The sequence below is a fragment of the Apodemus sylvaticus genome, chromosome 19 (genome assembly GCF_947179515.1).
Source record: "Apodemus sylvaticus chromosome 19, mApoSyl1.1, whole genome shotgun sequence".
Lineage (NCBI taxonomy): Eukaryota > Metazoa > Chordata > Mammalia > Rodentia > Muridae > Apodemus > Apodemus sylvaticus.
The window spans coordinates 28,786,267-28,809,326 of NC_067490.1; the positions used below are offsets into that span (position 1 = coordinate 28,786,267).

At 44.8% G+C, this 23,060-nt stretch overlaps 1 protein-coding gene across 1 annotated transcript in view; it reads right to left on the minus strand.

Annotated features, from left to right (window-relative positions):
- Positions 1 to 23,060, minus strand: part of Sh3rf3 (SH3 domain containing ring finger 3) — a 330,906-nt gene that overhangs the window by 130,936 nt on the left and 176,910 nt on the right. Inside the window, 1 exon segment of the mRNA XM_052162973.1 lies at positions 19,998 to 20,273. Within this exon segment, the coding sequence (XP_052018933.1) occupies positions 19,998 to 20,273 (276 nt within the window).

Below are 23,060 nucleotides of genomic sequence, written 5' to 3' on the forward strand. Positions count from 1 at the left end.
CAAAGCCAGATGGTGCATTAGGAACTGTAACGTGTTAGGGGCTGGGAACCAATGATACTTGATGGAATTGCACATATTATTCTGCCTACCTTCTTAGGAAGCCTATAGACTGGGAGTGAAGCAGTATGACCAGCTTTGTAGCATGCATCCAGGTCAGAAGAATGGCGTGTCAGGTCAGTCAGTAGATGGCGTAAGACTTTTGGAAAAGATGCTACGCTAGAGGCTGTAGTGGTTGGCTGGATGTACACTTTCAATTGATCATCAAAGGTGGGAGAGATGACTGCTGGGAGCTGGGCATGACTCCAGAGGACGTGTGCTCTGAGGGCTTGCTCACATGTGACCACAGGGTAGCCTGTAGGCTTACCACAGTTACTTCTCATTTTCTCCGTTCTATCATTCAGTTGCCCAACAAGGAGCAGGGACACAAACAGGGCTAGGAAACCTGGCTATATAAATACAAAGGAGTGAAAAGTGGATCCACTCACCCTGAGTAGAAATCCATTCAAAGTGGATCAAAGACTTCAAGGTACGAGCTAACCTTTGAAACTGCTAAGGAAAACGTAGACAGCACTTCAGGAAATGGGCATAAGGCAGGACTTCCTGAAAAGACTCGAGTAACTTAAAACAACCATAACAACTGTGAAAGGGGATCATACAAAGTATAAGTTCTTCGGTATAGTGAAGAGAGTCTGCCCAATGGTAAAATCTTGGCCAACTATACATCCAACAGGGAATTAATATCCAGAGTCTATAAGCATTCAGAACGTTAAATCCCAAAACATCAAATCATGTGATAAACTAAGTATGTTTATGAATGGAACAACTAAGGATGTTTATGAATGGATCTCAAAGGAAGAACTACAAATGGCCAATGTGGGAACAGGGGATGGAAAGTTGGAGGTGAAGAGGAGATGAGATGTAGCCCACAATGCCCAGGATTCAGACTCCGGAGACCAGCATCACAGTGCAGGTTCAACTTTATTGTTTATTACATGAGCTTATATAGCTTTTCAACCAATATTACATGTTTATGTATTTAAGGGAAAATCCTGGTATAACTGGTGTTCAGCAGAATCTGACTCATCTGCCCAGGAGCCCGTAGGGGAGGGTATAATCCCCCCACCCCTGGGAAGTTTCTGTGACAGGGGAAGTAGCCCCATCCTAGCCTAGGGTCCTCTGTGTTGCCTTACTGGCATGCTGGGAGCCATGTCAGATCAGACACAGTGTACAGTGGATCAGGGCCCCTCAGGAGTCTCAGGAGCCTGTGGCACCTCATTTTCTGTCTCACTTCTTCCTCCGCCAGGTTCATCTCTGCATCCCCATAGCCATCAATAGTTAAAGAAAAACAAGCAAAAATGTTATCCTTAGCCATCACAGAGATGATGACTCAGAGTCACCGCCCCCTCAGATGTCCCAGGCAGATGGATATTATCAAGAAATAAAATGGTAACGATTGCTGGGTGGGAGGTAGGGAAGAAGCCATTGGTCATGGCTGGTAGGAATATAAACCTTATTATAGCCACTATGAAAATTAATGTGAAGGTTCCTCCAAAAAACCAAAATAGAAGCAGCATACAAGTCAGCCACACTACCCCTAGGCATTGCCCAATGGATTCTAAGTCAGCACAGTGCACAGATACTCACAGATCCACATTTCCTGCCGCATACTCATAAGAACTCAGATCTCCACCAGCGGATGAATGGATAAAGAAACAGAGAAACTTATCCTATGTGCAGAATCCAGATTTAAACCGACATGAGCAGGCAGTGTGAGAGGAAGACAGAAATGCAAGAGAGGAGAGGTCTGAGGGGAGGAGAGGGAGCAAGTGGTGAGATGCATGTGATGGAGACAGAAGGGAAGGCCGTCTGAGAGAGGACTGGGGCAAAGAAGGAGAGGCGGGTAGACGAACTGCAGAAGCTGTACTGATGAAGAGCAAAGACACACACGCATGGGACAGTCTCAGTGAAACCCGTTTCTCTGCACCCGGGGTTCACTAAGGCCAAAAGTGGGTGATGCATTCCCTGGTACTGTTGTTATAGGAGGTTGTGAGCTACCATGTGGGAACTGGGCATTGAACCTGGGTCTTAGTGCACTTAACCACTAAGCCATCTCTCCAGAAATATAATTTTACTTTTTTCTTCTTTGCTATCATCTATCTACCTACCTATCTATCTATCTATCTATCTATCTATCTATCTATCTATCTATCTAAATATCTTTATATCTATCTATATCTCTATATCTCTATATCTCTATATCTCTATATCTCTATATCTCTATATCTCTATCTCTATCTATCTATCTATCTATCTATCTATCTATCTCTATATCTATCTCTATATCTATCTCTATATGTAAATATCTCTATATCTATCTCTATATCTATCTCTATATGTAAATATCTCTATATCTATCTATATCTGTATATCTCTATCTATCTATACTATATCTATATCTATCTATCTATCTGTCTGTCTATCTGTCTATCTACCTACCTACCTGGTGGTGGTGTGTGCACGCATGCAGAGGTCAGAAGACAACTTGTTTGAGTTGGCTCTCTCTTTCTACCATGTGAATTCTGGGGATCAAATTCAGTCTGTCAGGCTCATGTGTGGTTATACTTCTAGTCAGGTGCCCAGCATCTTCCAGAACTTACAAGAATAGGAGCCTGTTTTTTCCATGATCCATGACTTCATCAGTAGAGTCTTACTGTCAGGTTCTGGGATTAACCAAGAGCATTGGCAGTAGTGTGAGATAATTGGGGACTCTATGTGACCTCAGGAGCCAAAATCTCCTGAAGAGATGACCAATTTATGGCACCATAGTTTTGTTAGCTTGCCATGTATAGAAGGGGCATTGCTGCCCCCTGCAGGTTAACTCTGTGTGTGTGTATGTGTGTGTGTGTGTGTGTTGGGAGTTTCTGGAGTGGTAGGTTTTCCATATGATGCTTTTAAAGGTCTTTGGTGCTGGGCAGTGGTGGCGCACACCTGTAATCCCAGCACTCTGGGAGGCAGAGGCAGGCGGATTTCTGAGTTCGAGGCCAGCCTGGTCTACAGAGTGAGTTCCAGGACAGCCAAGGCTATACAGAGAAACCCTGTCTTGTAAAAACCAAAAAATCCAATAAAACAAAAAATAAAGTGTTAATCACCCCTCTTATTCTCTCCTTCACCCTGCCCTCCCATCCCCACCCCATTTGAACTGCCCTGTTCTATTTGTTCCCCTTTACCCAGATATGATTATATTTATCTCCCTTGAAAGCCCCTTTCCATGACCCCTGGCTATTTCCCTAAATTCAATAGGCATTCCAAAAGAAACAGGCATGTAGGAAGATTCAAAGCTAACATCCACAAATGAGAAAAAAGCATGGGACATTTGTCTTACTGGGTCTAGGTTGCCTCCCTCATAATGATTCCAGCTCCACCCATTTATCTGTGAATTTCATAATTTCATTCTTCTTAACAGATGAATAATTTAATTATCAATTCATCAGTTAATGCACATCAGGCTGCTTCTATCTCTTGGTTACTGTGAAAACAGCAGCACAGACATGGAGGAACAGGTCTCTCTGCAGTAGGACACAAAGTCCTTTAGGCATATGCCTAAGAATGCTATAGCGAGATTATACAGTAGACCTATTTCTAGTTTTTTCTACCTCTCTTGACATTTTGGCCCAACTGCCAGGGCGGAGAGGCTGATAAGTGTACAAACATCATGGCCAGAGTTTCCGGCTCAAGAAGACTCAGTCCCAGTCCCAGACCTCTCAAATGTATAGCACAGCCTGCCTCTTCTCTTCCCAACCACATCACTAGGACTACTTATGGTCATTCTTTTTCTGAAGCCCAATATGTCTACCTATTGTGAGAAAATGTCAAGGCATATAAAAAGACAACTAAAATCAAAACAGAAATCAAATGTTGGTTGAAAACCAAGCTCCAGTCCAAGCTTCAGAGATGGCAGCTGACGGGAATCAGCAGACTGGGGATTTACAACAATCGTTAGGAAGACGCTTTAAGTCGCGCGGGTGAAGCAGACAGCATGCAAGCACAGATGGGCAGTGTATACACAGTAAGAGCCGTAAAGGGAGGAACCAGAAAAGAAATGCCAGTTCTCAAAACTGAAGTGATGGAAATGAATACCGCCTCGGAGAGCCGCATGAAGGGACGTGGGTAAGAATCGCTGAGCCCCAGTAGGTCACTCATAAAAACCTCCAGGATGCAAAAATCAGAAACAAGCTGAAGACAAAGAAAACTAGCGCACCCAAGAACGACTAATATACCAACAACGAGACAACCAGACAAAAGACGTTTGAAATACTAATAAGTGAGAGTTTCTTAACTTAAATGTCAGATATGAAACCAAGCCAGATGCATTCCATAAAACTGTACATTGGCATACAATTGATGAAATTGGATTTATGAATTCAAATTATTGAAAGTCAAAGATAAAGAAAGAATCTAGAGAGCTTGAGGAATTTACTTATAAAACAAAATAATGTAAAAGGAATGACACTTGACGTTTTCAAAGCTTGCAAGAAATAAGATCGAGAGAGAGCGCGAGAGTGAACCAGAGTCAGAACAAGACAGAGCGAGTGAGAGACAAGCAGAGAAGCGCACACACACACACACATACACACACACACACACACACACACATACACACACACACACAGAGAGAGAGAGGGGAGAGAGAGAGAGAGAGAGAGAGAGAGAGAGAGAAGGGGATTCTATAGAATATGAAATTATCCTTTAAAATAAAAGATAAAAATTAATTAGACAACAAAGCCTGCAGGAATTAGTATCCTGACTTGTCTGAGAAGAGATTATATAATCGAGGTCAGACACTTAACTCTGGATAAAGGCTGAGAGCCAGAAAGGACAGTGACATAAAGACTCCATGTTCATAATTAATTCGACCATTCAGTTTGTTCAAAGTAAGATGTGATAGGAACATCAGGGCCTCCCATATTGTATGCTTTCACACATGGTCCAGGGCTGGTGACACTGTTTTGGAGGCTGTGACAGAAGAGGTAGATTCCTTGAGTCTTCCCTCCACTTCCTGACTGCAGGGGAAATGTGACCAGACACCCCATGTTGCTGCTGCTTTCTCTGCTACAATGGACTCTGTTCCTTTGAGCTGTGAGCCAAGAAGAACTCATCTTCCCTCAAGTTGCTGCCTGTCAGATATTTGGTTACAGCAACAAGAAGATTAGCTAACGCGCAATAAAAATAGTATATTTTATTATACCTGCTTGTATGTGTGTTTCTGCAGTTATACATGCCCATGTGAAAGAACTACCTGTCATCAATGATATGGGGATGAAAAAGATAAAGTTTTTTTTTTAATTATTATTATAATGCCCTGCACCTTGCCCATGAAGCGGCATACCACTATTTAAAAGTAGATTTGGACTAGTTGTGCATATACACAGCAAACTCTAAGACAACCACTGCAAAGAATAATCAAAGAAATAGAGTTGGTTATGCTATGAAAGGAGAAAAATGGCCTCTCAAAACTGTTCCTATAAGCTTCACCCAAGAAAAAGATAGCGGAAGGGAGAGGGGGTCATCTGGGATGGGGAAATTGAGTTGGTTCTGGCCTGGAATCTCCGCCCCTACCTTCAGCTTTCATAGGGCTGGAGACTGCAGTGCATGCTACAAGGGGCAAAGAGTAAGCTGTCTTCTTACAGAGGTATGGACTTCTGCAAGCTACACTGGCATAAGACACAATTATCTTGGAAGCAACCAGCTACTCTCTAATGGACTCTCTGAGGCTACTCCACACAATGAAACTCATGCTGTCCAAGATCCTGTGCTTAGGTAGGTCATAGATCCTAGAGGAAAGCCATAAATGATTATTCTGTTAAAATGATGCAGCAGTTCCTTTATTAATATAGAGACCCAAACTGGTCAATATGGAGAGAATCCACAACCCAAAGTGCTCAGAACTGAATGGAACATCTATACCTCACTGTCTCCATGAAAAGCTCAGGGAATCCATCACAGAAAAGTGGGGAGAAAGATTTAAGAGACAAAGGTAGTGGAAAACTTCTGTGAAAATGGTGTTTTCTGGATGCAACAGGATCATCTCACACATGAACCCAAGACTTGCACGAGATCAAGTGCATTAAAATCCTAGCATGGATGGGAGTGGGGCTCTGAAATACAGGCGCCACCTGAGCCAGTATTGATAACTGATGACTGCTTGGGAGGGGGAGCATCGGGGTGCTTAGGTTAAAATGAACTCAGTGGCTCTAGAACAAAGGAATGTGCTGAGCTGGGAGGGAGAGTGGTAGTGAGGGTATGAGAGGTGTGGAGAGGGTGGACAGAGGTGACCAAAATACATGGTTTTAAAGTGCATAAAGGAAAAGTGATAAATAGCAAATTTCAAGAAGCATGGTAGAACTTTACCCAACCCTGTCTCTAAGCACTCTGAACATCAATAATACTATTATGCAAAAGAACAGAGGTAGCCGGAAAGGGTCGAAAGTAAGACTCAACAGAGTGTTACCTACAGGAAATGCTTTGAATATAAACACAGAAATAGGTTAAAATACCCTAAGAAAAATAAAAACAAGCCAACACTAATTTCAAAGATACTACAGAGCATGGTCTTCAGGTGTTAAGAATGGATTTTTTTGTGATACTACACTAGAGAGACATGAACAAATGTTTACTCAATCTAGATAGACAACAGATCAAAGAAAGACTACTACCAAAGTCCATTTTAATGTGCCAATGAGTTTACTGGCATTATGTACAGTAATATGAGAGAGAGGTTACTTACAGAAGCATCAAAAGTCCACTCTAGTGTTGGTGACGATTTAAGAAACCTGGGACTCACTGTGTAACTTGCAGGAAGTAGTTCAGGTTAGTGTGTTTCTTCCAGGAGGCAGAGTTGGTCTGAGCCTCTTTGAGGCTGATACACTTCTTCTGGGCAGACTGATATGTCCGAGCTTTCTCACTCCTTATGTCAACTGGAGGGGCGAGGGGGGAGGAGCCTACCGTATCTTAGTTTCTGAGACTTCCTGAAACTTCTGAGATGTTTCTCTCTACAGTCTTCCTTTAAAACTTCCTTAGTCTTTATTTCATATTTTTTACAGTTAAATTAGTATCCTATCATGTGTGTTTTTTACCACATTTTATTATCCATTCATCTGTTGGAGGACATTAAGGTTGTTTCCATATCCTAGTTATTGTGAATGGAGAATAAATGAGCATGTATGTCAAAACCTTTGGGCATATGCCAAACAGTAGTACAGATGGGCCACATGGCAGATTTATTGTTGGGTTTTAGATGATTCTTTATACTGATTTCAAAGTGGTGGAACCAGTTTGTATTCCCACCAACAGTCAGGAGTCCCCCTTTTCCATATCCTGTCCAGCATTTGTTGCCAGATGTTTTGTTGATCTTAAGACACTATGACTTGGGTAAGATGAAATCTCAGAGTTGTTTTGATGAGCATTTCCTAAATTGTTAAGGTTGAGCTATTTCTTCGTCACTCTGATTTACTCTATTGAAAAAAATCTCTGTTTAGATCCATAGCCCACTTTTAAAAATTGAATCATTTGTTTTCTTGAGTCTTGGGGTTTTTTTTTTTTTTTTGAGTTCTTTATGGATTCTGGATATTAACTCTCTGCCATGCATATATGTATATATCAAAGATTTTCTCCTACTGCGTAGGTTTTATCTCACTTGATTATTTTCTTAGCTGTACAGTTTTGATTTTTTTGAGGACCCATTTATCGATTGTTGGTCTTACTTCCTGGGCAAATAGAGTCCTATTTAAAAAGTGTGTCATACCCTGTATCTTGTAAGGTACTGCCTATGTTTTCTTCCAACAGTTCTATCTTTCGGGTTTCATTCACACTTAGGTCTTTGATCCACTTGGAGTTAATTTTTCTGCAGGGCAACAGCTATGGATCTAATTTCATTTTCTGCATGTGGCCATCAAAGAAAGCAGATGTAACTGGAAAATCATATAATGAGTGAGGAAAACCAGACTGAGAGAGACAAATATCGCATATTCTTTCTCATTTGTGGATCCTAGCTCTAAATCTTGATTTGTGAGAATATAACCAGTGGTAACCATAGAAACTGGGAGGAACCATGGAGGAGACTAAAGAGGGAAATAGTGGGATATAGACAATACGAAACAGAAAGTTAGAAAAATGAGGGGTGGGGGTTTCTAACCAGACATCACTAAGGAAACTTGATAAAGCGTCAAGGAATCATATCTTTTTATATTTGCCTAAAATTATGTACAACACATAGAAGTATATGTGCATACATATGTATATACATATAGTGCTCACCACATAAACAAAATTCCAGTACCAAGCATGAGAACCGCCATTCGAGTTATTGGTAGTGTAAACGACTCTCACATTACAGGATCTTGCCCTTGGCTGCCTCTCAGAAGCTGAAAGTAAATCTCTATTGTCGAAGACACCCTATACTTCAGAACCAGGACTCAGAAGATTTGGGCTGAATCTAACCTGTGGTTTAGCTCCCATACCACCACAAAGTCCTATGGAAGCAGACAAGAGAGGGAAACAAGAAATAGTAGGACTCCCATGAACTGTAACAACTGCTGGCATGGTAAGACACACCTAAAGACTCAATCGTGGCATCCATATCTTGAGAGTAGCTAACAGTTTTCTAACTAGCTTTAAGGTCCAATCGGCAAGGCCATTATGTCTGGTGTAGAATCCTAGATACATCCTCAAATCTAGTGAACTCATGGACCTTAGGAAAGTACCTACAACTGTCAACATTAAGTCACCATAATTTGTCACTACATTCTAAAACTTCTCTTTTTGGTTTGTTCATTCTTTATAAATTTATTTTTAAAAGTTTTACATACCGAGCACAATTTTCCCTCCCTCCTCTCTTTCTAGTCCCTCCTCTGTCCCTCTGCTTCTCTTCCCCACCCTACCCACTCCTCCCCCATTTCTTTTTGGAAAAGGGCAGGCCTCCAGTGGATATCAACTTGACACAAGCTAGAGTTATCTGAAAAGAGAGACCCTCAACTAAGAAAGTGCCTCCACAAGACCCAGCTGTAAGGCATTTTCCCAATTAGTGATCAGTGTGGGAAGACCCAGCCCACTGAGGATGGTACCATCCCTGAACTGGTCTTGGGTTCTATAAGGAATCAGACTGAGCAAGCCATGGGAATCAAGTCAGTAAGCAGCACCCTTCCATGGCCTCTGAATCACTTCCTGTCCCCAGGTTCCTTCCCCGTGTGAGTTCCTGTCCCGACTTCCATTGAACAGCAATATGGAAGTACAAGTCAAATAAAGCCTTTCCTCCTCAGCTTGCCTTTGGTCATGGTGTTTCATTACACAGAATGAAACCCTAACTGAAACACAGTCCCATGTGGAACACCTATGTGAACTTTCAACACCCCTTACACCCCCACCTCTAAGCTCAGGGAACTCTGCAGAAGACAACACAGAAAGAATGCAAAGCTGGAGGATGGCGAGGAAGGCAGTAGAACGCTGCCTCCAGGTCATGGTAGGCCATTGCACGCCTCAGCTCCAGACAGCTGTGGTTACCTTGCATATGATTTTGCCAGCCAAAACAGGCAGGGAGTAACTTGAGAGGCCACAACCCTAATTGAACAGCGATTGACAGCTCCTGGCAGAGGGAATATTCTTCTTCTTTGTGGTGTAGCCACTGGTCTGTTGCTCTTGCCCAGAGCAAGAGGATTACTTCACATCTTGATATAAAAGCAGCATCAATGGGACTTAATGGGTAATTAAAACAGAAACAAGAGGGCATGAAGTTCAGAGGGGGTCACATTGGAGGGATTCAGGAGGAGAAACGGGAAGTGGCTATGATTCCATTTTACTGGCTGCACGTGTGAAATTCTTCAAGAGTGTATTTCAATTTGAAGACAATGGAGCTGCCAATTATGTCTGTGGAAAGACATAATTGCACATTTCTAAGTGAAAGAAAGTAGGAAAGGGAGGCATGTATTGGTGTTAGAATCACACCAGAAATCAGAGGATAACTATGGAGACAAGAAAAGTTCTGTGGCTTCAAATAAGGGGAGGGGGATAAAAACGTGGGGCACACAGACTTTAAGAGAGTGAAAGCATGATGTGTCACAGTGTACATGTGTTACATCTGCCTGGCACCAAGACTGTACGGCACCATGACTAAATTCCCATAGAAACAATGGCCACCCACTGATACTGTCAAGACAGGCTCAGTGATAGGCTCAGGATGTACCACCTTGGGGCTTTATTAATAGAGGAGGTGGCAGAGGAGGGATGTGACACACAGAAATCTGTGTTTGCTCCCTTTTGTTATGAACCTAAAACTACCCTACGCTCAAGTCTACCAATGGAAGAATAACTCACAGACCCACTAAACAATGAAAACCAACAAACAAAACCACCCTACAAAAAACTGATATGTATCTCATAAATATGACACTGAAAACAGGTTGAACACTAAAAATTAAACTCTATCTTCAGATACTCTATGTATCTGAAGTTCAAGAGTAAATGCCTTTCGCCCATCCTTGGCGGGTGTGAGGAAGGAAGGTAGCGGTGAATAGAGGTGCCCAGCTTTGGTATCGTGCCATTTCCTGACGAGGGGATGATTAGAAAGATACTATTAGGCTGCATAATTCTTATTAGTGGGTATTTTGGGTATGTAATTACATGGAATAGAAGAAATAGTCTTTGTGTTCTCCCCTGGAGAAAGGGAAACAGTCCAACCAGATTGGACACATCACACAACGCCTTGAGGGTGGCATGTGGTCTGAACATTTTCTCAAAGGGACAGACATGCCTCATGGGATAAGCCAACAATCACATCAACGGTTTGGAACTAAGTCAAGTGTGAGCCCTGTGTCTGAGAAATGAATGCACCATGGCACTGCGATCCTGTCTTCCAGCTTGGATATCACTGTGTACTGAGGATCCAGGCATATCCTAGGTCACCTTAGGGAGCAGGATAGCAAGAAGGGATAAAGAATCGATTGAGAGGCAAACTCAGTTCCAAAGAGAGGCACTGCCTCTTAGGCCAGGGAGTTTGCCACCATTCCTAGTGTTACTGTTTCCTTTTTCTGTGGCCAACACAGATAAACATCTTTCTTTTAAGTGGAGGTGGGGAGAAAGATCTCAGGCTGTGCAGAAATGACCCCCTTTCCAAGAGGATAGGAGAAACGGCTTGCTTAGAGAGAGATGATCACTATGCAATGCAAAGTACAGACAGCAAAATCACTCTGTACTGCAACAAGCGTGGCCCAAATGCACTCATGTCAAGATGTCGGCTAGGGAGCAAGCTGAGGTCTGCCACAGCCGAATGACAGGCTGGCAGCATCCTGTGGCAGCCGTCTGTTCTGGCTCAGATGGCATTTGGAAACTTGTGCCTGTCTGGAACCCCAGGAGAGTGACAGGATACAGAACACATGTATTCATTTGCTCCCTCTTTTCTTCATGGGACCAAGCTGAGAGAACACACGAAGCCAGTCATCTCTGCATGTAAAACAAATAACTCACTTTGCCTATAGATGTCATCAAAGGTTTTTCTTCTTCCAAACACACAGTGGGGACACTCTGATGTTTCGGTGTTGGTTATGGGGACACTGACTCTGCCATGTCAAAGCTACTGACATAAAACTGACTTGGACCTCTTCATCACTTGGTGTAAGACCAACGCTACTGCTACTTTTCTATGGTTAGAACAGATCAGGTCTCGGATTTGTTACCGTATTTCAAAAAACCTCAAGTCAAAGCATTTAGAAGGACAAAGAAAGAGGAAATACTGTGCTGAAGTCTCCCTAGTTCATGGAGAAACAGCCCTTCTCAAAACACTAAGAATTTATGGTGAGCACAGCAAGGACTGGCTATTGGCTTTCCAAGATAGTCCCTCATCATCTCCCCCTGGATATCCCCTGTCTTAGATAGGGTTTCCACTGCCGTGAAGAGGCACCGTGACCAAGGCAACTCTTACAAAGAAAGACATTTAATTTGGGCTGGTTTACAGGTTCAGAGGTCCAGTCTATTATCATCATGGTGGACATCCAGGCAGGCATGGCACTGAAGGAGCTGAAAGTTCTACAGCTTGTTCTGAAGGCATCCAGGAGAAGACTGGAATCCTCAGGCAGCTAGCAGGAAGCTCGCTAAGCCCACTCCCACCGTGACACACTTCCTCCAACAAGGCCACACCTCCCACTAGTGCCACTCCCTGGGCCAAGCATATTCAAACCTGTGTCATATGCCCATTCAGGGAGGCTCTTGAGTGCTGTGTCAGGAGCTTGTAGAAACACCAGTGCATTTGTCTTTTAGAGCTGTGCTATGTACAGAGGTCAGTCACCAAATCTAGAAAGGACCAGATGGTGAGCCTCTTGGGGCTTTTCACGCTATTTACTCTGTTATGTGGTAGAAGCACAAAGGCAGCTAATCCCTGAGTGAATGGACAGCTATTGCCAGGACAATTTGATTTACAATACCAGATGGCGGCGGGCCATATTAGTTAGTCATCCTAGTTTATCATTCCCCTGATATAGACGAGCAAACTAAACCATCACTGATGGCTAGATAAAGTAGACATGTTTTGTGAATGAAAATGGTTTCCATGACATCATTACATTTTCCGACGCAAAACTCTATTTCATCTACAGGATTCATGTCAAATACTCATTATTTACTCCAGGCCAGCCGACTTCATCCATATGCTGTTTTCCCTCGTCTCTGATATTTCTGAATTTGGAAAAATCTACCAAATGCCTATTGGCATACAGCCCTGGCTCTTTTTGGAATTCAGATGGTCTCTGGTGGTCTTAAATAATTCCAAGTTGGCACTGTGACTATGAAGGGACTGTTTATGAGCCAGATAAGCCTTTCTTCCCAAGAATTGGGGACAATACATCCGTAAGGGGTTCAAGGGAGATGTCGGTGCCACCTTTTATAAAGATCTTTAAATCAAATTTTTAAATAATTTATCTCCCTCCTCCAACATTTATGCATTCATAATGCATTTTCTCCTTGAGGAAAAAGGAACCTACAAGCCTCTCTCAAGAACATCAGCTTCAAGTGGCTATCTCTATCCCTTCCCAGACTTCCAGAGCACGCTGTCCTTGGACACTACTTTACGGGCACAGCTTGCCTGGCACAGATGGGTCCCCCCAGCAACGCTGAAAAAGCAGAACACAAGCAATGCGCATCTTAGTCCCTTCCGTGAATCACATGGCCATAGCATGTGATTTCCCCTAGGGGCAGTTTCCGAAGGGTCACGAACCCCCAGTTTTCTCCCTACAGTAGTTAAGGGGTGTCTGGAAAAGTGGTAGCAAACCAGAGCCCAGAAAACCAAATACCTTCGGCTTTCTAGGATGGCCACAACTCCAGCCCCAACTGCAGCCACAATGAACCCTGCCCTGCTATAGCCAGCCAGCTGCACACCTGGCCCAAACCACTCGGTCAAGAAAGAGAGGAAACTTCAAATGCAGAAGACCAGAAGCTTCCCAGCCTTTTGCTGTAGAAGTGACACAGAGCCAACGCTGTGTTTGTACAGAGATCTTCATGGAGTCACTGGCCGCCATTGACCTCCGCAGAGCAGATTGGCTCTGCAGTCTCCAGCCTTGACTGGATAAACATCTTAGGTCATCTGCCCCCAACTCAGATGCTGCCGGTGGCCAGGACTGTTCAGAGAGGGGGGGAGGAAGAGAGGCAGGGACAGGTCTCTCACTGCCCTGGGACAGGGATGGCCTTTCCAATACACTGACACATCTGGGAATAGCTGAAGAGCCTGACAAGACACTATGAGAAGAAACGAACACTATGAACAGCGAGACCTGTGCTCTCCAACCTGCAGAGAACTTGGGCTTCAGTGTCAAGTGTGTCCATGTCACTCCTCTCTTTGTGCCCTTCACTGTTGCATGCTGGGAAAGGGAAATACGTAGGCTTGACCAAGCCTCAGGGAGGAGACAGAACTATAAGCGTCTAAATCTATGGAGGAGAAAGGTAAGGTAAAAAGATGGAGACTTGACGTGGGAGCACCCTTGCAAGGAGGGAGGCAGCCCTTGAGCAGAATCTAAAGAGGAAGAGGAAGGCTGGGTTGCAAATAGTTGAGTAAGGGCACAGAGCTAGGAGAATAGATGTGCAGACCAGGGAGCCCGAGTCCTGTGGGAGGCAGAAGTGGCTGGTTATAGGGCCGGGAGTGAAATGCAGGCTGAGCAGGCACTGTGATACCTGAGACAGGACCTTGGAGACAGTTTTCTGATACTGACTACAGGAGAAACGAGAAGCCACTGGTGGATTCCAAACAGAGTGACAGTGAGATGGCTTTGAAAAGTCACTACATCGGTCCCCGGAAAACAAGGTCAGGCACCTACAGGCAGTCCTGCTGCGGGGGTGGGGGTGGGGTGGGGGCCCAGCATGCAGGAACATCGGAGGGGAAAGCACTCATATTGTCTACTCACCCTATTGGCCAATACAACTTCAAATGAGATTTTGCCAGTGTGCAAACCAGTACCATCACTTGTTTTGTTTTACTTTGATTATGCAGTCATCCTTTTGTGTCTTTGAATCCCACACCTCTTGAGATAAAGATAAAAAAAAAAAAAAAAAAAGTACCGGACAAGGCAAGAGCACTGTAAACACCAGCCAGAGCTGACGTCCTTTTCTGGAGCCCTTGTATATTATTTAAAAACTTTTTGGGGGTCGGGAGAGGAAGCTTGAAGGAAGTCAGAAAGAGAGCTGAGTGTTGGTGACTGGTAGGTGACCAGTGAGTTTAGTAGCAGGTGATTTAGGACCCCTGCTGTCTTTGGCTCCTCCTACTTTAGATCATGAACACGGAGAGCACAGGAAGCCAAAAATGCTTGAGTTTTCCAAGCCCTGAAAGCTTGCATCCCCACCTCAGGAGGCAGCAGCAACGAACAGGACAGCTCAAGAGACTGGTCCAGGTGGCTAGCCGGCCTGCAGATGATACGGCAGCTTCCAAATACCCAGGGCAACGCCCTCCATGTGGCTGTGGCACAGGGAGGATGCTCCATTCTTGTGATTGTTCTCCCCACCCTAAGCCAGACACACCTTAGGAGGGAACTGTGCTGCTCTCTGAACCGGAAGAAGGGGAAGAACAGACAGCAAACATGTGAATCTACCAGGAACTCCATTTATCGCATGCTTTTGCTAATGCATTTTTGATATCAGCTATATTTTATGGTTTAAAAAAGCCCCCCATCCCAAAATTCAGTCAGTGTCCCAAAGTCACTATACAACGAGCCCATGAGGGTTGATTGTCTGGTGTGACTCCTGGGCCCAAACATTATGCAGTCGGTCTGTGAGTAGGAAGAATAGAGTCTGGGAATCATCCTGGATTGATTCACAAAGGAAAAAGTCCCTGGGCTTTTCAGAAATGATCATTTAAAAGACAGCACATGACATTAAACAGGTCAGATGAAGAAGAGTTTACAGAGACGCCAGTGGAACAGAAGTCTGAGTACGTGGTGCTGTTTTTAAAAAGGACATTTTGTTAACTCAGAGCATCTCCTATCCCTGGGTCCCTGGAACACTGCGAGCAGGCAAAGGCTGGGGTATGAGTTACGGCTCTGAATGAAGCAGCAGTTACCTCTACCACAGGGCTTCTCAGCATTCATAATGCTGCGACCCTTTAAGTCAGTTCCTCATGTCCCAGGGACCTCTAACCATAAGTTAATTTTGTTGCTACTTCATAACTGTAATTTTGCTACTGTTATGAGTCATAATGTAAATATCTGTTTTTTCCATGGTCTTGAGAGACCCCTGTGAAAGGCTCCTTTGACCCCCCCAAAAGAAGTTGCAACCCACATGTTGAAGATCGCTCTATAGAGAATGAGGGAGCTCTGGGTGAGTCTCAAAGCACTGTGACACCCAACATATCTGTTACCATTTTACTGCCAATCCGTGTTTCACCCCACTCTTCTAGAGAGCAGAGATGTCCTGTTTTACACATACCCCTCACCCTCTTCACACCATGTTCCTGATAAGACTTAGTGCCTGGCACTCCACTGAGGTACACCCAGCCATGTCCCCATGGCCTCCTGCTTCCACACACCTCAGTTAACTCAATGGTACTTGTGACTCAGTATCTCTGACTCCCGTCACCACCACAGGCCATACCATAATGTCATTTAGATGTGTTCTGTTCTGGCATTTGCGAGGCCAGCGAGATCTGCACAAACTGACCTCCTGTATCAGTTAAGTTCCTCATCTCTGTGACTAAATACCTAACAAGAAGAAACTTGAGGGGGATTTATTTTGGCTCACTGTTTGAAACCACAGTCACTATGGCAATGAGATGGCGGGGGATGGGTAGTAGCCATGGAAGCAATGAGAAACCAGAAGTGGATGTCTGGAAACTAACTTCCGTAACAAAGGGCCTTCACCCCAGCAACCCATTTCCTGTATCCGGGCCTCACCTGGTAAATGGCTGACACCTCCCCAAGACATCATCACCTCTTGGGACCAAGGATTCAAACAGGAGACTGTGGAGGGCATTTTGTACCCAAACAATAACACTTCCTTTTAAAAGAAACCACTGTCATGGTATTTTTAAGTCACAAAGCCATGGTATCAAAGCCTCATTTTCAACTTGCAACATTGGCTTTTGAATAGGTTGTATCTGAAGGGTATTAGGTCATTGTACAACCAATCTGTTTTGACAGGAGAAGGCATGATGACCTTTTGTGATATGATGCTAGAAAGCGTATTTTATCAGTGCCAGACCTGCCAGGGACAGCCTGGTGCTTCATGGAGTCCCTCTCCTGTTGTGTCTCCTTAGTCCACAGAAAGGCTAGGCTTATAGGGAGGGACCGTGTATAGATAGGATCTATTCTGAATGTTTGCTTGGCTCTGGTCTAACATTAACTTGCTGGTTCCTGCTGGCTCACTCCTGGAGTGATGGTCAGTCCTACTTTGAGTGGTTGTACTCAATGGCACTCCAGACATTGTCTGAGTCCTGACAGGAAACAAGGAACCAAGCAGAAAGTTCCAAGAAGATGCTCATGTCCTCTAGGTCCCAGGTGTAGTGAGGGTGACAAGAGAGAGGTGCTCCCCAACAGGCAACTGTGCTCCACCGAGGACAGGGTTGGGCATAGAGCGCTATCGACAAGCTGCTGTGGCTATGATGTCATGCCACAGTGCTCTGGGCGTCAGACCCAGAGGCCTCCCATTCTCACAGCCCATCCAGATCTCCTTTTGGGAACCATCAAATCCTAAACCCATATCAGGGACAAACTGAGGCCAACAGAGCCATGCATCCTAAACATGCCAGCCACAGAATGAATCCAAGGCAAGGTAAGTTCTAATTTGCCCCAGGAGGGCTAATTTAGAGTTCCTTAGGAGACACTGGATATTCGGTTCTATCACTGACAACCCTGGAGTCTTCACACCACATCTCCTCTTCCTCCTGGATAAGCTATCACAAAGCAGCTTCCAAGAGGCAGTCGTTCCTTACACTAATTTCCCTAGATTTATTATTTGTGCCTGTCTCCAAGTCCCACTTCCAGGAGGGCCAGGTCCCTGTCCCTGAACACAGTATAGTGCCCAGGATGGGTCAGGCCCAGAATATTTTATGTGGGACAAGTAGACAGATATCCATTTTATCCTCTCGTCCAGGGGAGTTTTGCAGAGGCACCAAGAATAGAAATTGAAGACGAGGGAGGTTGAGATCCTACCAGGAGAAGTTGGCATGCCAGAAAACATCTGGGGCTTCACTCTGCTTGCTGGGTTTTCCTGGTGAGCTCCCTCCAGTGTGCCCACAGGGAGAGGCTCGGGAGTCCACTGATTCTGTTGCTGGAACCAGTAAAGCTAACGGCTGCTCGAAGCCTCTTGTCTTGGCAAGGATATAAGGCAGTAAGTAGTTCTCAACCTGTGGGGGCATTGCATAGCAGATATCCTACATACCAGATTATTTGCATTACTATCCCTATCACTAGCAAAACTACAGCTATGACGTAGCACTGAACTAACTTTAGGGGAGGGGGGTCACCACAGCATGAGGAACTGTATTAAAGAACCAAAGCATTAGGAAGGTTAAGAACCGCCAAATGGGAGCCAGAAAAGCGTGCACTCCAGTGCAGGCTAGAGTGTGCCATCTCTCAGGGAAGGCGCTCCAAAGCAGAGAAGCCTGCAAAGCACCCTGGGAAGACACCGCAGACTCCAGACTGAGAGAAGGAAGAGAGAAGGAGACCAGCGTGGGCTTCCCAAAGAGCTCAGGGAGATGACAATGGGAATCAGCATCTCAAGGCCTTGATGAAAGGAAGAAAGGAAGGGCTGGTTCCCAGAACAGAGAAATGGATGATTCACTGTCAGGGTGAACAATAGAATAAGACATAAACAGCAGTCTGGAACAAGAACACCACATTTCCTCAAAAAAAAAAAAAAAGTGTGCAAGGTACTCTTGAAGCCTGGAGAGCTGTGAGGCTATGTACTGGCAGGTGTGTGTGTGTGTGTGTGTGTGTGTGTGTGTGTGTGTGTGTGTAGGAGTGACAGTAATTCTCCAAGAAGGAACTGTTTCTTCAAGCCAAATACTGAGAATTCCAGTTCTGTTGTTTATATTCATAGAGGGAGAGGCAGGAGAAGGAAAGGAAGAAGGAAGGAGGGAAGAGAGAGGGCCCCAGACTCCGCCTGCTTCCCTGGGAACCTCCAAATGTAACAGCAGGTACAACTGCTGGTCTGATACAGGGCAGCAATGAATAACAACAGAGAGTCCAGAAAGAGCACAAACTTTCTCCTGTGTTTCACTGGATCCACAGGAAATGCTGTTTGGTTAGCGACCGAGTCCTCGGGCTAGGATTCTCCATGCCAGGCTGGAGAGATGGCTCAGTGTTTCACAGCACTGGATGTTCTCCTAGAGGACCTGGGTTCAACTCCCAGCACGCACAAGCCAGCTCATAACTATTTATAATTCCAATGACATGGGATCCAACACCCTCTTCTGGCCTCTGTGGGCATCAGGCATGTACATGGTATACAGACATACATGTAGACAATACACCCACACACAAATAATAATAATAGTAATCATCATCTCCAGGACTAGATGGTTCTATTATTGCTTTGATTCTACTGTTTTCCTATAGAAGGGATGTGATATTGGCTTTGAAGCCAGATATGACAGCTCTGTGCAATAGACTAAGGCTTTGCAGAAGTTCTACCATGATTCCTTAGGTCCTGGGAAGATTCAAACCTCCTGTACATGGTCGATATTTAAAACTGCAAAATTATGACTGTGATTGATGCTCAAAGTTCACCTAGCTCAAGAATCCATTCTGGTGCTACCTAGAGCCATCCATCAGTAGTCTGTGTTATCATCACCTAACCATTCAACAAAGAAGATCAAAATAAAACAAATGCTGCTGCAAAAAAGACACAGCTCTTCTCTTAAAGAGAGTAAGAGTCAGTTCATTATAGAGCTATTCTGAATAACCAGGGCCTAGGAAACCACATTTAGATAACCCCCAAACCATGTTCCATCATGGAAGCCATTTCATATAAAGTTTATTATACTTATATATTATATTCTATAAGAACAAAAAAGATCACCACCACAGCAAGTTTAAAATATAATGGGGGTCCTGTCATGGAAGTGGTTACAGAAAGATGAGGGAAGTTAATAGATTCAAAAGGTTTTCACCTATCAATCACAGGATGCAAGTTTTAACACTGAGGAGATCAAATAATGGCTGTTCTGGAGGATAAAGGCAGCCTAAGATAAGGCCATTAGCCTTTGGACATGCCACATCCCAATCTCTCCACAGGCCTGAAGTAAGACTCTGCAGACACAGCTTCCTCTTAGGAGTTGTCATTCACGCAAACAAAATCAGAAACAAAATCAAATCCATGCAAGCAGACACATCACCCCCTCTTTTCAGAGGCCCAGGGATGAAGGATGGTCATTTGCTCCTGGCCTGGGGGGAGAAGGCAAGTTCTAAACCTAGATGTAGCCTCTTAGTTGAGAAGACAGGGGAAGACACAGAGATCAACAGTGGGGCTCACCTTACCTTAGTGAAGGTCAGACAATCTTTGTCTTGGTCTCTGTCCTTCATCTCAAAATCATAAAGTGCTTTGCCTTGGGGCAGAGCCTGCGGCAAGGGCCGCATGCACTGGATGTAGCTGGCCGGAAGGAACCCATGTGTGCCCTGCAGCTCCCCGTGATACCAGTTCTCGTCCACCTTGCGCCGCAGGATGATGATGTCCCCTTTGTTGAACGTGAGGTCACCGGGTTCTTTCCCCTCATAGCTGTACAGGGCCTTGGCATAGGGAAGCTGGGATAGATTCTGCAAACAGAGAATAACAGGTGGTTACTTGGAATCGCCCTCCCCAACGCCTGAGAAATCTGCCCTTGGAAACATGGGTTCAATGATGGTTGTGTGCCTTACATATATTCTGAGACTGGAAAACACCATCTAAAAGAACAGCCTGTCATAGGAACATATAAGTTCTCTGACCACAGACGAACAAGATAGTCTCTCCCATGACAAACTTCTCAATCCTGCACTCAAGGGTCAACCGCTTTCTACAGAGACCATGTTACTGCACTGAGAAGGCTCTGAAGGAAGTGATGGAGTATTATTTGTCAGTGACAAGGAAGATACAGGCACAGGAGCGGGTAACTTGCTTGAAGCAAGTTGAGCAGCCAGTATCTCACCTCTCTGTGGACCAGTGTCATATACTCACCTCAGGCCCCTGGGGAGAGACGTCTGGCAGAGGAATCCAGAGGCTACTCCTAGTCTCAAAGTCACACCCCTCCCCCATTCCACAAGCCATCTGGTCCAGAGGGAAGGACAGTTCCAGGAGAATTTAACCTGCTCTTGTACAGCCAGAGGAAGAGTGTTTTGTCATCCTGTCAGCGTTAGCCAGCCAATCGAAATGCCATTTGCCACTGTGATCTCAAACAGCAGACAGAGCTAACTTAAGCCCAAACAAAATTGTTGGCAGCAAGGAGCCTTTCGCCCTAAATCGATCAGATGTTACTATCCACTCCCTACACTTTTCCAACTGGCCCTGACTTGTAAATTCTGGCCAGCTACATAAGTGTCTCTCACTTTTCTTTCCTGGTGGTCCCCACTTGTTCAAGGATCCATTCTGTGCCCGAGGAAAGCCTTGTCATTGTCCCTGAGTCAATGTCCAGCAATTCCCTACCAGAAGTGCCATTCTTCTCACAAGGACTGCCTGAGCCCAGGGTTCTGTAGTATTTAAACCAATCAATAGCTGTACAAAGCTCAAAGCGGCAGTACATCAAAAAAGTCTTTGTAGAGGGTTTAATAGCACACTGCAAATCAATCATCCTACATTTATGTCTCAGAGATGCCTGATGACAGCATTTAACAGAAACCTGCTGGCAGATTGACAAACAACCCAACTAGCCAATTAAATAGCAACACCGGAGAACTTTTCATTACAGAACTTTATTCTGGATAGCTTTGTGATGTAAGTACAATAGACTGTAGCAGGCCCAGCCTTTAGAGAACACAGGAGAAAGGCAATTTGCAAACCAATACTTTGCTTAAAAAAGACTAAAGAGGTGGCTGGCTCTGGGCCATCTGAAAACCTCCAGGGCCTTACAATGGTCAGCAGGCCACTGTTCCATGAGGAACATTTTTTTTTCTGAAGATATTTTTGGTTGTCACCACTGGGAAGGGTGCTGTGGCATCTAATCTATAGCTCCAGGGATACCCACAAGGACCCTGTAATTCACAGCACATCCCCCCAACAACCAAGAATTCACCAAGCTCAGGATGTCAAGAGGTTGGCAAACCTGCTTCCCCCCCACCCCACTCCCACCCCCACTAATTTACAAAAAGATGTTGCTTCTTCTTCTTCTTCTTCTTCTTCAACTCAGCTTACCATCACATGAAAAGTCAAATACAGTTCTTTTCATGACTGAATATTTTTGCTATTGATTATAAGGCATAGCATTCCACTCAGGAAAGAGGCTTCACGTGACAGTAGGAAAATAACAGGCTCTTATACTCAAAAAGCACTTCTACCAGGTACCCAAAAGAACAGTTCCCTTGATACACACGGGCTGTGTGCCCTTCCTCAGTCATATTTCATTTCCTCACTGAAAGTGTGTTTGCTCAAAGCAGTAATCTTAGAGCCACAGCTTTGGCAGCTCTTTAGAGGCCTTTGCTACCACTGATCCCAGCGTGAGCCGGATAGATCACGCCAAGCCTGCACCACTACTGCCTCCTTCAAAGATCTCATTTCAGTGAACATGGAGCTTTCCCACAGCGTGGAAGGGGCACTGCGTGGAAAGGACTTAGGGCTTCAAGTCCTGGCTTCCTCTAGAGTCTGACCATGTCAAGGTCTGTTCTCATTCCCCATGGACAGCCAAGGCTCTGAACCACTCAGTCTGCAGGGAGGATAGGGATGTGGTGCCAGGGAAACTGGCAGTTCCTCAGAGTCAGCTTGGCTTTAGGGTCTGGACTACAGACTACACGAGCCAGATAGCCACACGTTACCTTCTTCCGGGTCCTGAGGGCATCAATCCCAACCCTCAGGGGACTCTGGTTTTTATTAATTCTTTACAAGGCTGACAGTCCCACACATCATGCTGCTCAGTTCTCAACTAATGTAGGCATAAATACGTTGCAATCTACTTCTAATAAGGGTTCAACCTCTCCTCTAGCCCACCACCAAGCAGAGGTAGTGGAAGAGAAAAGTTATTATGCTAGAGGGGAAGTGGACTTGTTCTGTAACAGGGGCAAACTGGATCTTCTTGGACAGCAGTTCAGTCACGTAGCAAACACCAGATACGACTCAACACCTGCAGATACCTCTGGGCAGGCAGACACCAGGCATGAACCAGCAGCTATAGTCCAGTTATCTCAGCGAGCAGACACCAGGCAGCTGTAGTTCAGTCCTGAGGAAATCACCAACTGGCCTGAGGCGACGCCACAGAGGTGGCTGCTGCAGAAACCTCAGGGCAGTTTTTAGGTCAGTTAATGGCAGCATTACCACAAGTTAAGCTCAACAACACTATATAAGGCGAGCCAATACATGTTGTCTTTAGTGAAGAATAGCGAGGTAGTGCAAACCAAACCAAAGCTCAGTGCTCCTCT